This window comes from Schistocerca cancellata, chromosome 2 (assembly GCF_023864275.1).
Source record: "Schistocerca cancellata isolate TAMUIC-IGC-003103 chromosome 2, iqSchCanc2.1, whole genome shotgun sequence".
Taxonomy (NCBI): Eukaryota; Metazoa; Arthropoda; class Insecta; order Orthoptera; family Acrididae; genus Schistocerca; species Schistocerca cancellata.
This window is the reverse complement of record NC_064627.1, coordinates 492,690,361-492,708,774: the sequence shown is the minus strand read 5'-3', so window position 1 is coordinate 492,708,774 and position 18,414 is coordinate 492,690,361. Positions and strand designations below refer to the sequence as shown.

Below are 18,414 nucleotides of genomic sequence, written 5' to 3'. Positions count from 1 at the left end.
GCTTGCACAGGATAGAGTAGCATGGAGAGCTGCATCAAACCAGTCTCAGGACTGAAGACAACAACAACATGTCATTAATATACAACATGAACAGTAAGGGTCCCAAAACACCTCCTTGCGGCACACCCGAAGTTACTTCTGCATCTGACGATGACTCTTCACAAAAGATAACATGCTACGTTCTTCCTCCCCAAAGGTCCTCTATCCAGTCACAAATTACACTTGAATCCACATATGATGATACTTTTGACAATAAGCGTAGGTGTGGCATTGAGTCAAATGCTTTTCGGAAATCAAGAAATACTGCAGGTACCTTCCTGCCTTGATACAAAGCCTTAAGTACGTCATGGAAGGCAAGTGCGAGTTGGGTTTCATATGATCGATGTTTTCGGGTATGTTGGTTGGCGTGGAGGAAGTCATTCTATTAGAGACAACTCATTATTAATTAGTGTTTCACGTGACGAAATGGCTCCTCGAAGCGGAATAGCAGGAAGTGACGTCACAAAACTGGTAGAGCGCCACGTCAGCGTCAGCTAACTCGTCCCCTGCTGCGCTCGCCTGGCCTCGCCTGTGGCAGCCGGAGCGCGCGGCGCGTCGGCGAGCGCAGCCGGCTAACTCGTGCCTTCTCAGATATCAAGGCACGAATGCCGGATATGCCGCTCGCTGGTTTATACAGGGATTTTCATAATTAATAGCGAACTGGAAGCATACGGTAACATAAGCAAATACATTACAAAATTCAGTCCACAAATGCAGCCGGATGACGTCTGACGTAAACCGCCAATTTCTCTACAGGTGCACACCGACCGACCGACAATTTCGTGGCAGCCTACACACCTCCCGACCGACTGTGATTTGTTTATCTTAAGTTCACTATGCTCTACGAGATCCCGCTTGGTTTCACACAGGAACAAAGAGGACGATTTGCCGTGGCTGTTTTATAGAGGTAACAAGGCAAACAAAAGCCAAGAGAAAGCCGTGGGGAAAGAAGTGACTAATGCAAGGAAAGAAATTCGCCCATATTCTGCTTCTTAAGCAGCAGGGATCCGATGATTTTTCGTAATTATCTCAGAGTAGAATGAATCATGCGTTGCGGAGCTGCTGAATATCATGAAACCATTCTTGCTGAAAAAGAATACAGTAATGAGAGAGGCTGTAAGCTGAGGAGAGATGCTGCTTGCTACATTCATTCCTAGCGACTGGCAGAAGTTAATACGACCTCAGATTCAATGCTGATGTAATCCCCCTACCGATTTATTTTCTAAAATAATTCCTGAAACCTGCAACGCGGTTTGTATTGACTTAAGAAATACTTCATGGTAATATAAAATAAAGAAATTCATCTAAAATTATTTATTTATTTATGTCGGATAAAAGATGATCTGAAAGTTTAAGAAACTCATTTTAAACTCGAAGAAGAAAGACTACACATGGTGGTGGCGCACTTCATATAACAAATACAACAGAAGATATGTAAAAAACGAAGCACTTAGCAACTGTTGGGTCTGTAAAAAAATAATCCACATTTTTCTCTCCACAGCAGAGGGCTTGGATATAGGCTGGACGGACTTCTTACCATTTATAACTATGAAAGAAGTATATTTTATGAATTAACGATCTTTGAATGTCGATATTGCGGTTTTTAGATTTTATTTCCTTTAAGTATCGGAAATAAAACATAAAAACACAACTACAGAAGGTGGACTGACTTTTATTCTCTCTATGTGGCATACGAAACCATGACAGACTCGTTAAAAATGAAAAAAAATCCTTCATTTCTTCCATGTATGTTGCTATGCTCCTCGCACGACGTGTCCCACAATCATCGGCAGTCTCTAAATGTCTCCAGAAACTCTCTCCTTAAAGTTATGTCAGCTTCCCACCCTGTCATGTATATTACAACAGCATTTAATCCCATGCGCAGTGACAAAAGACGAAGTTTTGGCTAGGCAAGGTGGGGGGGGGGGGGGGAGCGGAGGGTCAGCTGTCGGGTACTTCTACCCTCCCGACATCCCGATGACAAATGTTCGTCGCTCGGTCGGGCAAAACGTCTACACACGTCCAATTTGTGGGTCGGTTGGTGTGTATGTAGGGCATATGCAGAAAGACAACACACATATACAAGCAGCGTAACCATACAAGCGAAGATGCGCAACATCAGAAGTCGTCGATAGTGAATATTAATTATCATAAAGTAAGCAAACAGCATCAAGCCTGTCTCTCTGTTGTTTGGCGAAGGAGGGAACGAGATTTAAGCATGAACCTTTACTTCTGCTAATAAGATCACTCGCTGATTTAATCTTAACTGCCCCCTTATTAACACTAATACAACAGCTGGAAGCGCGAGCTAGGATGTCCAAGTTGTTACATTTCATAGGATAGTCGGCACCAAGGCAGTGTTATCTTGTAGAATATTTGCTCGGCTGTTGTAAGCATGTATGACGCTTACGTTCGATACACCGGTCTCCATGGTCCTGATGGTCCGACCCAGGCCTGGAAAAGCGTGGCTCGCAATCATTCCTGTCCAGCGAAAGCTTCTCCCTTAAACAACAGCGGAGCGGCGCCGTCACGATCCTGAATCATCCATAGCCATGCCAGCCATTTGCGGGTCATTGTGGATCGTGTGAGCCCTACCTAGTCCTGCTGGGGGACGTATATTCCGTTCTGGAATGGTTCCTATTGGTCAACTGCCCTTTGGCTAACACCATGTATATCAGCACCATCACCGAAATCTTTAAATTAAGTCTCGTGGCACATTTATAGCTGCCGAAACTGCAGTTAAGCCTGTTTTTTTCCTGAATTACGACTGATCAAACAGACGTAGAAATTTCTTCCAGAAGCTTTCTTCTTCCAACCTTCACCGATGAGCCAAAATATTATGATCACCTCTTTACTAGCGTGTTGCTCCCCGCTTCCCCTTTTGAAAGTCAATACGGCATAGATTATGGGTGGCATGGATTCGACAAGTCCTTGGTACATTTTCGGAGTATTGTCCATCGGGTTTAGATCAGGCGAGTCTATGCGCGGGTCACACAACTCTTGTAAATTACGGTGTTTTACCGTGCACGTTAACATCCTAGAGGTACTCCATCGTGTTCAGATCAGGAGAGTTTGGTAGCTACTACATCAACGTGAGTTAACTATCTTACCCTTCAGGCCACTGTAGCATGAGTCTGGTCTTGTGACACGGACTGTTATACATCGCCGTCGGGGAACACATGAAGCATGGGAATCTGCAGGTGGTCCGCAAAAATGTTTGCGTAATCCACGGCTGTTATGGTGTCTTCGATTATTTCAACAGGTCTAATGGAAGTTCCAGAGATTATCATACCCCCTCATGTAGCGTAATACTATCCCGACTGACCTGCCTGTATCTACGATGCGGTGCATGTCTCGTTCAGTTGGATGACAATGTATTGAACAAAACCCTCAACTTGGTGTGATTCATCTGACCGGGCGACATGTTTCCATCGATCAATGGTCAGATCTTGATGGTCCGCCCCAACATTAGTTTCTTCGACGCATACATCTCGACAAGTATTCTTCTTACAACCTATCCTTGAATATAATGGGAAAAACGAACTTCTTCATCTGATTAGGTGCAACTACGTTTTAAGTGAACCATACCTTCAGTGACCTCAGATGTTAGCTCACAGCTCGATTAATGAAAGGATAATTAACATTCACTATATATAAAGTGTTCGGAAATTCCCATTACAAACTTCTACGACTTCTAGAGGGTAGTGAGTACATAATATTTTTAATAGGAACCCATGTCCGGAACCGTCAATCAACGATGCTTCAAAGCGCCTGTGAATGTATTTATATACAGAGTGATTCCGTAATGATGTTACTAGCTTTCTAGGATGATGGAGACGGATAAATGTACACTACTGGCCATTAAAATTGCTACACCAAGAAGAAATGCAGATGAGAAACGGGTATTCATTGGACAAATATATTATACTAGAACTGACATGTGATTACATTTTCACGCAATTTGGGTGCATAGATCCTGAGAAATCAGTACCCAGAACAACCACCTCTGGCTGTAATAACGGCCTTGATACGCCTGGGCATTGAGTCAAACAGAGCTTGGATGGCGTATACAGGTACAGCTGCCCATGCAGCTTCAACACGATACCACAGTTCATCAAGAGTAGTGACTGGCGTATTGTGACGAGCCAGTTGCTCAGCCACCATTCACCAGACGTTTTCAATTGGTGAGAGATCTGGAGAATGTACTGTCCAGGGCAGCAGTCGAACCTTTTCTGTATCCAGAAAGGCCCGTACAGGACCTGCAACATGCGGTCGTGCATTATCCTGCTGAAATGTAGGGTTTCGCAGGGATCGAATGAAGGGTAGAGCCACGGGTCGTAATACATCTGAAATCTAACGTCCACTGTTCAAAGTGCCGTCAGTGCGAACGAGAGGTGACCGAGAAGTGTAACCAATGGCACACCATACCATCACGTCTGGTGATACGCCAGTGTGGCGATGACGAATACACGCTTCCAATGTGCGTTCACCGCGATGTCGCCAAACACGAATGCGACCATCATTATGCTGTAAACAGAACCCGGATTCATCCGAAAAAAATGACTTTTTGCCATTCGTGCACCCAGGTTCGTCGTTGAATACACCATCGCAGGCGCTCCTGTCTGTGATGCAGCGTCAAGGGTAGCCGCAGCCATGGTCTCCGAGCTGATAGTCCATACTGCTGCAAACGTCGTCGAACTGTTCGCGCAGATGGTTGTTGTCTTGCAAACGTCCGCATCTGTTGACTCAGGGATCGAGACGTGGCTGCACGATCCGTTACAGCCATGCGGATAAATGCCTGTAATCTCGACTGCTAGTGATACGAGGCCGTTGGGATCCAGCACGGCGTTCCGTATTACCCTCTTGAACCCACCGATTCCATATTCTGCTAACAGTCATTGGATCTCGACTAACGCGAGCAGCAATGTCGCGATACGATAAACCGCAATCGCGATAGGCTACAATCTGACCTTTATCAAAGTCGGAAACGTGATGGTAGCACGTCATCTTCGTGGTGTAGCAATTTTAATGGCCAGTAGAGTATCAATTTGAGGTAAGGGTCCCTGGTTCGAAACGAACGAATCGAAAGTTACAAGCGAAAATCGTTCTGATACCTCTGACAGTGGAATAAATGTACCGCTACTGTTGTCGCTAAGAATATGGGGTATGTAACAATCAGAGATGGTAGTATGGACAAAAGCAAGAAACAATGTCTAGTAAACATGGGCTCTAAAATGCATACTTAAAGAGCTGTGAGCACTTGTTCAATAAGGGAGATGTGTTTCACTCTAGCAAAGATGAGCTAATTATCATAGCTCTCGTTCATTTCCAAACCAGGGACCCTAACTTCAGATTGATAGTTTTATCCGGGTCCATCATCGTAGAAAATTTGTAACCTGGTAAGCTTTCTATAAAAATTGTCTGTGGGTGAGAAAACTGAGTATACCGATGTCAAAAACTTTCTCCTCACGTAACGTGTACTTAGGTATCGTATTCTATTGCTGAGCAAAACTGACTGTTGGTTGGCCCTGTGTTGCGCATGTCAACAGTGACGTGAAACAAAACTTTAAACTTCATGAAATGCAAAATTTGAATTGCAGAAAGGTGAAATCTGCTTGAAATAAAAGTGACTTACCTCTTCCTCAGCATGCCGTTTTTTTGTGTCTGGAATACTGACGTTCTCGAAAGAAAATTCAAATCATTAGATGGAGCAGCTGAAGATAAATAATCTACTCTAAATTTCTTTGTTAGAAACAATCTGTGACTTCGTGTGATGTAAGGTGCAATACACACACGACAAAATCTTCACAACTTTACTATGAATCACAGAGGTGAGTTTTACTCTAAAGAAAATCCTTCTTGAGAAAGACTGTTTATTGAGAAAAAGACAGCAGGACATAAGAAGACTCCAACAATTATAAAATTCTCTCGTTACAAAAATGGCAAACATACCTCTAAAATTCCTCCAAAATTTTCTCCATCAATATAAAGAACAAGGAAGTATTATAATAATGAGTTTTCGTCTCAACAATAAAGTATTCCAGATAGCTTCTCCCAGATTTACAAATAACAGATTTTTCTCTGAAAAAGTCAACTGCTCGCAACTGTGTCTCAAATAAGAATGGCCCAGCGCTGCACAAGTGACGAACTAGCAAGTCAACCACAGATAAAACTAAACACAGAGCAAGGATCTTGAATAGCCACTAATACAGTGCGCTCACTCTTGTGTGTCCCAGTACAGTAAAGTTGAATTATATCACGAAATCACCCTGCATATACACACGTTTACAGGTATCGATGCCTGTAATTTCGACGCGCTGTAGTTATGGGCTCCTACTCGCTCTCCTCTAGAAGTACTAGAAGTTTGGCTCGAGAATTTCGGACACCCAGTGTAAATGAATTCTGAAATTCGCACTTGGACTCACAATCAGTACTCCTTTTGATGTAACTGTTTGACTGTAACAGTACAGAAAAGAAAAGGAATTATCCAGACGAGTACTGGACTTCTCTGACAATCACGTCAAAGGCGCATGTTTTGTTGGTGTCAAACCTTGCGGGCTGTTTACGTAAGCACGACGTGTAATGCAGATGGCCGCACCCGGTAGAAGGGACAGTAGAGCGGTGCCTGAGACCGAAACGGACAGCAGTAGTGAAAGGAACAACGATGAATGATGTTGATGAAATAAACGTTTGGGATAAAACATTGAGGGTGCAAGAAAGACACGAGTATTGCAAGTAAAATAATGGAACATATCTTGTTTGACAAATTGTTGACTACGACTAATAAGTGTTGTGCAATCCGCATAAGTTTTGTATATTAACAGTTGGTGCCAACAAAAAAGTACAAATAACAATCAACAACTTTAAACAAATGATTGTGTGTTTCTTTTCACATTGCATCATTTTTCCACAAATCACCAACAAGAAAGAAGCGTCAACCCTGGCTCACTAACTTGCTGCAAGTAAAACAGAATGCATCATTTGCTTGGCCTGGAGGACACTTCTTCAAGTGTGGAAGACAAATTATGACACTCTAGGAATAAAAAGAAACTATGGGATACAGTGTTCAAGAATAATCATTGCACGTCGGACAATTGTTCACTACATTTCCTTTTGAAGTCAGGTTACATCATAAAACAAATTAGAACCGTTGCGCAAATAAACAGTAAAATTAATATTTAACAGACATAAATATTAATAGTGCAGTTGCATTACACACGTTTCGGTTACAGGCAGTGTGCGTCGTTACCTCGTTATGAAATCATCCAAAGTTAGCAAAAGTCTTCACAGATAGGCCTTGCTGATGACGTCATTACATTTGTTGTTTGTATCAAGGGGAAAGATATGACAATGCCGACGGTTCAGGAACCATCAGTAAAAATGTGTTAACGAATAATCCAGGATATTTCGAGAAGGAAGGGAAACTTTCGACGATCCTCCACAGTCAGATCATAACTACTGACGGCAGACAAAATCGAGCAAGTGAGACAAAATCGATTACTGTTAGCGTGGACAATGTTAATGTCAAAAACCATAAAGATGCAACTAAACGGATCATCCATTGCTTTTCACAATAGCCGTGTTGTTTGCAATGGTACTAACTCGATTTAGAGTCGGACATATAATAATCACTTTTGTAGTACACAATCGTCCGGCTCATATTTCTTTGGACATGAATGCTTCGATCAATTCCAAAAGAAACCTTCGCTAAAATCAGTTTTATAAACTTATCCAAAGTGAATTGTTAGCACTGGAGATTACCTTGAGGGCGAATAACGTTACACGTGTCTTCTGTGTACTTTATTTGATGATACGATACATCGAATATTTTACGCGTCCGTAGTATTATATTCCTAACGCCACTGCGCTGTCGCAGCGGGGTCCCTATTCTGCCGAGCGAGGCGGCGCAGTGGTGAGTCACTGTACTCGTTCGTAGGAGGGAGGACGCCAGATCCGACCATCCAGAATTAGAATTAGAATTAGAATTTAAAGCAAATTCCAATACGATTCTTTTGCAAGGACATAGCCGATTTTCATCCCTATCCCTCCAAAATTCGAGATTGTGCGTCGTCGCCAATTACCTTGTTGTCAAAGGGACAATGAAATTTCGTTTTCTTTCTTTACTGTTCTTCTATAGAGTCTAGATGATACATTCTGCTCCATACGAAATGACTCTGTATACTATATATCATCTATGGAAGCTTATCAAGAATTTTTAAAGTTATTTTATGAACAAATGAACTATATTAGAGTGTTTAACTACGCGCACCTGTGTAGTGAAATATTTCTTTCTTTTCTCTTGCAGGAAACATCTGTTTGTGCCTGAGTTAGCAGCGGCGTGGCTGGATGAACTTCGCAAAGAGTTTCATTTCCGGCCAGAGATCCAGATGGTGGCAGACGAGAAACTGAACGACGCCAGAACCCAAGTAGCCGAGATGGCAGGCTGCAATCGTAGTCAGGTAATCGCTTCGTTACATGCAGACAAGTACAACTGGGATGTGGAGAGCGCCCACAGGTTGCCCTCTAAAGATATTTTTGCCAACTGCCCCATCTGCTTCAGATCACGTTGAGCTGTACTTTTTTTCTCATGAAGCCTTGTATTATTCTTACGACTCTGAAGTCTGCACTTCCCCGACATGTGTAACGTTCCACCATCACGCCTGCTGAAGCATATCGAGAGTGTACATTGTGAGAAGGTTAGCAGCGTTGATCAGCTCCATGGGAGCACAAGTCCCGTGCCCAACCATCATTGGGCGAGTCTTTTCCTCCCCCATCCGCTTTTCTCTTCCTCTCTGATATACAGGTCAAGTATTAATAAAACCGACAAACTGCAGGAGTTGATTCCTAACTGGAAATGGAGGAAAAAAGGTTCTATGAACGTGTGTTCGAAAATGTATCGTCGCCTCGGTAAATGGCACTGACGAATGATAGTTCCTCTGACATGTGCCGTGTGTTACTGTATATTGCGTGTTGTGCTATTGACGAAGCGTACTGTAAGCAGCAGAATGGTCCGGTATTCGTGTCGGAAACAAGCCGAGATCGTGTCTGTGTACAGCCAAGCAGATGGAAATGGTCGAGAAGCAGCACGGCTATACCAAAACAAGTGCCCTCACAGACACCAACCACATCACACAACATTTGAAGTTCTTTTTGGACGTTTGTGTGATCATGGGTCCTTTCAGACAGACGCACGTGCAGGTAGGTGGCGTACTGTGCGTACGTTGTATTTGGAGGACCGGGTTCTACAGGATATTGAGACGAACCCCAGTACAAGCTCCAGGCAAGTGGCCGGCCGACGTGTTGTAAGCCAAAGTACGGCTATGTGTATCCTGCATGACAACCGCTACTATCCCTATCACCTGCAGCAAGTGCAGGGATTATCAGCAGCGGATTTCCCTCTGCTGGAAGGATTTTGTTGATGGTGTTTGCATCAGACCATTACACTTATGGGGTTTCTGTCATCAATCCTTTCTACCGAAGAAGCAACCATTGCTAGAACTGGCATCATCAGTCTGCATAATTGTCATCTTTGGGCTACAGACACAGCATGTAGTCAGAGGAACATTCATTCGTCAGCGCCATCTACTGCGGCAACAAAAATGTTCAAATGTGTGTGAAGTCCTATGGGACCAAACTGCTGAGGTCATCGGTTCCTAAGCTAACACACTACTTAATTTAACTTACACTAACTTACGCTAAGTACAACACACACACACACACACACACACACACACCCATGTCTGAGTGAGGACTCGAACCTCCGACGGGGGTAGCCTCGCGGACCTGTGGCAACGATGCATTTTCGGACACATGTTCACGGGGCCTTTTTTCCTCCATTTCCAGTTAGGAATCCGTCCCTGCAGTTTGTCGGTTTTATTAATCTTCATTCACTTTGTTCAGGGTGATTTTACCAACTGGGGACAAATGCCTGAGAGAATAAGGAGCAAAAATGTTCATATGGACATAGCGCCGGAAAAACGTTCCAAGGGAGGTACACCCACTTGAAGGTGGAGATAAAAGGTGTTGAACACAATACGAATGCAAAATGGTCCCGTCGTCAGCACAAGGCAGGTGGCCCGCCTGTATGGGGTAAGCTAGACGACCGTGTGAAACATCCTCCACGACAACTGCCGCTATCCGTATCACTTACGTGTGCACGCCTTGTGACCTACCGACTAGCCATTGCAGCTAATGTTCAAAATGGCTTCAAATTCTTTTATACCAACAAGCCAAGTTGTTCGAGTATTTCAGGCATACAAAAACATTAAAATGAAAATACTGAAAGCTAACCTAAGCATAAAGTTTAACAAAGTCTGTTTGAAAGACCACAGCATTTACGAAAAGGCTATGTAACATCAGTATGATCTTATTGTAAAGTTGTTTTTGTACTGCCATTTAGCCTGAAGATTAGGTATAACCATCGAAACATGTCACTAAACAAATAAGTAATACAGTAGTTGACAAAGTTTGTGACTGGTAGCGGTAATTAAAAAAAACCTTTACATATTTCTTGAGACAGTCACGGTCGAAAAATATTCAAAACGGCTTCAAATCGGTTGTAGTGGCCGAGCGGTTCTAGGCGCTACAGTCTGGAACCGCGCGACCGCTACGGTCGCAGGTTCGAATCCTGCCTCGGGCATGGGTGTGTGTGATGTCCTTAGGTTAGTTAGGTTTAAGTAGTTCTAAGTTATAGGGGACTGATGACCACAGCAGTTGAGTCCCATAGTGCTCAGAGCAATTTTTGAACGGCTTCAAATAATGTTTTGTCACTGGTTCGTCGCACAGGCCACCAAAGAGCTGCGATTTCTGTTGTCCATCCTATACAAACCTGAGGCTAATTTTACAATAGGCGGTATTGTCAACCTTCATAACATACAACTGTGGGCTACAGACAATCCGCACGCAATGACAGAAGCAAACCATCGGCACCAGTTCAGTCTCCATGTGTGGCCAGGGATTATTGACGACTGTCTGTTGAGTGTGAAGTTAAAACACTAGAACTTTCAGAACATTCCCTCTCACCTGGTGTCTTCTCATGTGTGCTGTCATTCGCTGAAGCCTACACTGTTAAAGATCTTTCATTTCCACCTTCAAGTGGAACGCATTTCTAGTCATATGTCCATAAGACCATTTTTACTCCATTGCCTGCAGTCTCTCCCCATTTATCAACATCATTGAATTTTTTGTTTATTTATTTCGTTAACAATTCCAAATGTCTAAACAATGTTTTCGGCAAATAGTGGAACGCTAAGGGGCATGCAGTTTGATGTGTAATAAAGAGCCTTAACTTTCGTATCGATCGAGATATTGAGGCAAGTATGATTTTTTAATAGAATGATATAATTTTTAACGGCATCCGGAAGCACTTCAAAAGACGAGTACAGTGTTATAATTTTTTTAATGATTGTAAAACAATCCGAGACATATTCTAAAACTGAAAGGCAAGTTTGCCGCAATCGGCTATTGCGTTTTGAACACGCTCGTGGTAGGCTGCGTCGTTATATCGAGCCCACCTACTGTTTACTTGTCTGCACGTCACGTCTGCTTCAAGATTCCTTGGATCAGACATATACATCACTGAGGAGAAGACAGACATGCTGCTTTTAAATGTCGAATGGTGGCATGAGACGTATTGCCAAGGAATGTGGCATCAGAGAAGTGTCATTTGTGTCACTACATCAGCCTTTCGGAGGACGTGATTTCGAAAGTCATATAGAATTTTGATGGTTTGCTCTCCGTCGCTTGGGAGATGACACTACGTTTCGCCAGCATTTGCTCTATACGGACAAAGTAATATTTACGAACCACGGTAAACCACGGTAATGTAAATTTACGTAACATGCACTACTGGGAAGCTGAAAATGCTCGCTGGTTTTGTCAGGTGTACACCTACCGTTAAGGGTAAGCATATGTTGCGGCATCATAGGAAATTCCTTTGTGGGCCTACATCATCCCAGGGACGTTAGGTGGAAATACGTATGCACACTTTCTTAAGAGCATTCTATCTGTTCTTCTGGAAGAGGTGCCACTAGATAAGCGATAGTGCATTTACGTTCCAACACGACGACTGCCCAGCCCACTCTTCCCGTGTTGAAACGCAAATACTGAATGAAAAGTTTCCTGACCATTCTATGTACCGGAATGGTGCATTACAATGGCTAGCCAGATCTCTTGATTTGACCCCTCTTGATTTATTTCTATGGGGAGCACTGAAAGATGGTGTCTATCATGAACCCCAACTACGACAGACGACATGCGCCATCGAATCGCCACAGCATGCAACGGCATATGATCCAACGTACTTTCATCTGTTCATCTTTCTCTCTCGAAAGTCAACTGCAAATGTGCCTTGCAGTCGATGATAAACAATTTTATCACGTACTTAAATAAAGTGTAAAACTATGTTTTGTTAAGAAAAGTATTTATGTTGTGAGTCACTTTGACTAATTGTTTAGTTTATTAACAGTGAATTCCGTCTAATTACATTTTCGAGTAATATTTATAGACACATATGTCCAAACAGCTGGTGGTTTACTTTAAGAAGCATTCAGGCGTCTCCAGGCAAAGCCAGTTTATCTATTTGTTTTTAAATGTGGATAAGTTAATACAATAGCTTTCTTTTTTTCCTTGAATATGCATTATGAAGTATGAATGGCCGACACTTCTGTTTCGGCTTTGACAAGTAAGCAGCAACAGGGCAGGTTTAAATAGAAAACTGCCAGAAGAAACTGAAGTTTACGAACTTCCAGCGTGCTGGAGTAGTTCGGGTGGGCAACTTCTGTTAATTAATAGAACGAAAAACGACTCAAGTTGCAAATATTTTACTTTTTATTCATTCGATGATTAGTTTCGGCCCGAGACCCGTTTTGAAATCAACCTGAAGGACAGAAAACCGAATTTACACTCATGCGTAACACAGTTATTACCAAATTCTTAGGCATATGCCAAAGATACAGAACATATCATTTTAAACTTACGTAACAAAGTCGAAAATGGCTTTTCCGAAGATGTCAAAAATGTGCGATGTACATTTAGCGTGCATACAGGTAACAGGCAGGATACTCCTTCCAATGTCCTTAGGGAACCTCGGGAAGGGGCGCCCTATCAAGATATAGGAGACCTTTTTACTTAGTAAATGTTCTCCAACTATCAGGAATACAACAATTCATACAATAACCGTACAAGCCTGCAATACAATCAATAATTTTTAAAGTCTTTACCAGAAAGAGTCAAAGACTAAAAATCACTGACCATTAATACACAGCAGCGCCACATACGACACGTACTACAAAATGTATGTCATTTGGGCACGTAAAAATCATTAAAAGTGAAACCGTATAGTCAACAACAAAATTATTACGTTTTTAAATCCTCTACCAAAAATAGTCAACTATTTAAAACTACTGAACAGTAAAACACAGCAGCACCACATACGGCGCGTATTACATAGCTGTATGCCACGTAGGCAAGTAAAAATCGTTAAATGTGAACAACAACAACAGTATTAACAAATAAAATAATGGAACTTTTTAAATCCTTACCAAAAAGATTCAAGTACTTAAAATCACTAACCAGTAATACATAGCAGCGCCACACATGACTCTTATTACAAAGTTGTACGCCATACCAGCGCGTAAAAATCATTACATCCGTTACCAAAAACTGTCAGCTATTTAAAACCACTGAACAGTAAAACAAAACAGCACCACCTACGGCACGTATTACATATCTTTATGCCATGTAGGCACGTAAAAATCTCTAAGAATGAATAGCAACATTAGTATTAATAGAAAACAATAGGAGACCAAAGATCTTCGTCACTTCCGACCATTTACAAGCATAAAAATTTTATCACACCAAACTTTACAAATTCCGTGGAGATAAAACAACTTTTTCATAATATGTCTCACCTCAACGTTTTCATCTGTCCCAGCCCTTTACTCCCCCCCCCCCTCCCGACCCCCCCCCCTCCCCACCACCTACAACTATCCTTCTACCCTGCACGCCAGTGGGAATGGTTATGCTATGTTTTCCTTTGGATGGCAAGTACATTTTTGGCTCTTTGAAAAAAAGAAAACTTGTGGTTTAATGTTTGTTTTTACGTGGAACATATTATGAAAACGTTGTTTTATCTGCATGGAATTGATAAAGTTTGGTGCGATAAAATGTTTATGCCTGTAAATGGTCGGAAGTGATGAAGATTTATAATCTATTGTTTTCTATTAATACTAACGTTGCTGTTCATTTTTAGAGGTTTTTACGTGCCTAAATGGTATACAACTGTGCAATACGCACTATGTGTGGCGCTGCTGTGTACTACTGGTTAGTGATTTTAAGTATTGGACTGTTTCTGGTAAAGATTTAAAAAGTTCTCCTATTATGGGGTTGTAGAAAAATATCCGCTACCAGTCACAATAAAAGGTTGTTTATTCGTCACACGACCGGTTTCGGGCTTGCGCCCATTTTCAGTTGTTTATACATTCGTTTACATGTTTGTACTGTTGGAGATCAAAGAAGATGAAGCACCATTATTACAGTTATGCTGTGATGATAGTTTTGCCACTTAGTTATACACTTATGGTCATTTTCACGTCCATATATCAGGTATAGCTCCATATTACACTATTATGATGTGCACTACACTATGTTTACATACAAACGAAAAACGACTCAAGTTGCAAATATGTTTGTATGTAAACATAATGTAGTGCACATCATAATAGTGTAATATGGAGCTATACCTGATATATGGACGTGAAAATGACCATAAGTGTATAACTAAGTGGCAAAACTATCATCACAGCATAACTGTAATAATGGTGCTTCATCTTTTTTGATCTCCAACAGTACAAACATGTAAACGAATGTATAAACACCTGAAGATGGGTGCAAGCCCGAAACCGGTCGTGTGACGAATAAACAACCTTTTATTGTGACTGGTAGAGGATATTTTTCTACAGCCCCATAAAGGAACAGTCACGGAGTTCGACAGCATCCACTATGGATAAAATTCATAGTTCTCCTATTGTTTTGTTTTATAATATTGTTGTTGCTGTTCACATTTAATGATTTTTACGTGCCTACATGGCATACAACTTCGTAATACACGCCATATGTGGTGCTGTTGTGTTTTACTATTCAGTGTTTTAAATAGTTCACTATTTTTGGTAGAGATTTAAAAAGGTAATAATTTTATTGTTGAATTGTACGGTTTCAAATTTAATGATTTTTACGTGCCGACATGGCATACCACTTTTTAATACGCGTCGTATGCGGCGCTGCTGTGTTCTACTGTGCAGTGAATTTAAGTATTTGACTCTTTTTGGTAAAGAATTTAAAAAGTATTAATTTTGTTGTTGGCTTGTACGATTATCGTATGAATTGATGTACTCTCGATGGTTGGAGAACCTTTGCTCCATCTGATGCGCCAGAAGCTAGCAGATGCCGCACTTCCATATTAAAAAGTCGTAGCTCACTCTGTACGTCAGTTGTATAGAAAATAAGGTTTTTGTCTTAGTAACGTAGGTGCGTCTTGCTGCATATGACTATAGAGTCTCGGAAGAGAGTTCTCCTTGGCGGTGTTTAAACCGCTGTAGCTCTGACTCTGGCCACATTGTTTTCCTCTTTTATTACATTTCTCGGATTCTCTTGTAAAGAGTTTCAGCCACAACATCAACAAGAATTATATTACTGCAGCCGTGCTTTCAAGCGATTTCGGATGCTGTTAAAAAAGTGTGTAATTCCATTTAGAAATCATACTTGTTTCAATACCTCAGTCGATACTAGAGCTAAAGCACTTCATCACATACCAAAACCTCATGCTCTTTAGCGTACTGTCATTTGTCGAAAACCTCATTTCGGTACCTAGAACCGTTCAAGAAATAAGAGGGGTGTTACATCTGAAATGACTATATATACAGGGCGATTATAATTATAGTTAAACTTACAAACCGCTGTAGAAATTACACCACTGGTTAGAATGACATCAAATTGCAACGGAATATTATCGGAGAAGGGGGAAAACGTACGGCAGAAGAAAAATAAATAGTTGCAAAATGTAGCAATACATGGAGCTGTAAGCATCATAATTTAATAGTGGTCGACTACAAATGACAATTGAATCATACAACAAGGCCTAAGGTGTACGTCTGACGTTAAACAAACTGTTCTAATCAGAGTGCACGGGTGTACAGGTGTGATACTGTTAGTTATGTAAGGTCATCCACCATGGCAAAGTCATATCACATCGGATGGGAAACATCGGATTTTAATTGTCCTGCGGCCGAAAACCTCATAAAAAGCATCACTCACATCGGTTTTTAATTGTCCTGAGGCCAAAAGCCGCATAAAAAGCATCAGTCACATCGGTTTTTAACTGTCCTGAGGCCAAAAACCGCATGAAAAGCATAAATCAAAATAAAATCGGATTATTATTTCCGTGTGACTGCCACATAACATGTTCAATATGCTGTCCACCGTTTTCTTCTAGTTGAAGTCGGGAAGCAGCATGTTTCACAACTGATCGAAGTGTTTCCGGGGTCACGTTCACAATGTGTTGCGCAATGTGTGCCTTCAATGCAGCAAGGTTTGCGGTCAGAACACTGACCGCAACATCTTTCAGATAGCCCTACAGCCAGAAGTCACACGGATTAAGATCAGGTGATCGGGACGGCCAGGCTGTAGGGAAATGGCGGCTGATAATTCTAGCATTTCCGAAATGACGCTTCAGCAGCTGCTTAACTGGATTTGCAATGTGCGGAGGTGCGCCACCTTCCATAAAAATGATACCGTCCAGACACATCCACGCTGTCTGAAGGACGTGGCTGCGCAAAAGACACTCATAGCGCTTACCAATGACGGTACAGGTAACAGGAATGGAAGCACCTGTCTCTTCGAAAAAATATGGCCTATGATAAATGATGTCGTAAACCCGCACCACACAGTGACCTAACCAGGATGAAGTGGTACTGGCTGATTTGCATGTGGATTTTTCCGTTGCCCATATTCGACAATTCTGTGTGCTGACATATCATTTCAGATGGAAGTGGGCTACGTCTGTCCACAAAATCTTCCACGGCCAGTCATTGTCCATTTCCATGCGAGCAAGAAATTCTAAGGCAAAGGTCTCTCTTGCTGGCAGGTCAAGAGGAAGCGATTCGTACACATGGGTAATTTTGAATGCATAGCAAAGAAGGAAGTTTCGTAGGATTTTAAGCACCGTACTCACGAGTATGTCCAGTGTTCGGGCAGTTCTCTGTGGACTACACGTTTGCACATCACCACTCGTCTCCTGCATTGCTGTGGTCACTGCTTCCACTGACGTCGAATCAATTCGCTTCTTCCCTCTACCAGGCTGCACACCAAAAGAACCCGTCTTTTCGAATTTCCGAATCATTTTCTCCAGACCCACCGCATTCATCGGACCAACGCCTTTTTTCAGACCCTTCAGTGTCAGGAACTTCTGCAGAGCGACGTGTGCACAGTCATCATTCTTGTAATACAGCTTTACAAGCAGAGCGTGGTGCTGGATTGAGACAGTCATGGCGAACGTCGCAGACGGAAAAGGAGGAAAAGCCATGTACCCGGCGTGTTTATACCAACTTCAATGGGTCTTGCACATGGCAGGTGTTTTCATTTACGTATTCTGACACATACAGCACCATCTATTAATCAATTTTCACACTATTTTTTTCTTCTTCCATACGTCCCCTCCCCCCCCCCCCTCCTCCTTTCCGATAATATCCCGTTGCAATTTGACGTAATTCTGACCAGTGGTGTTACTTCTACAGCGTTTTGAAAGTTTAACTTAGTCACCCTGTACCTATGGCGATATGGTTTATTTTGAATTTAAGTTGGGGGACAACAACTCCCGGATAAAAATATGATAAACTAGTCTTAGCTTATATGTAAGTGTATTTGTTTGTGGGTATAGTGGCTAAAGTCTGTGGCTTGCTGGAGATGTGCAGACGACCTACATCGCTGCCTGTCGTACGCATTACGACCTACGCCAAGTTACCGGTCTCTCTGTACTCAGCGTTAGCAACGATCCGGATCACACGTGTAATGTACAGCTATGGCGAGCATTACGCACCTTGTACAGACATGTACTAATGCTGTTGTATAAATTATGGCAGATAACGTCAGACTGTGATTTCTACATATTATGCAAAATCATAAAACTGTAGTTCTCAGAAAAACATAGTTGATTGGATTGTTTCTACAGTAGTGCTCTACAAAGCTACCTCACGCAACTTAGTGGCACTGCAGTTCGTTTGCATCACTCGTGCAGAGCAAACAACTGTTTGAAAGCAAGCGCTATGAGAGAGAGAGAGAGAGAGAGAGAGAGAAAGCAAGTGCGATAACCTATTTAGTTGC

The 18,414-nt window shown here is 42.1% G+C and overlaps 1 protein-coding gene across 1 annotated transcript in view; it reads left to right on the top strand.

Moving 5' to 3' along the window:
- LOC126155610 (galactoside 2-alpha-L-fucosyltransferase SEC1-like) overlaps positions 1-18,414 on the top strand; it is a 55,774-nt gene that overhangs the window by 16,434 nt on the left and 20,926 nt on the right. Inside the window, exon 2 of the mRNA XM_049916240.1 lies at positions 8,345-8,498. Within this exon, the coding sequence (XP_049772197.1) occupies positions 8,345-8,498 (154 nt within the window). The remainder of the gene's footprint in view (positions 1-8,344; positions 8,499-18,414) is intronic.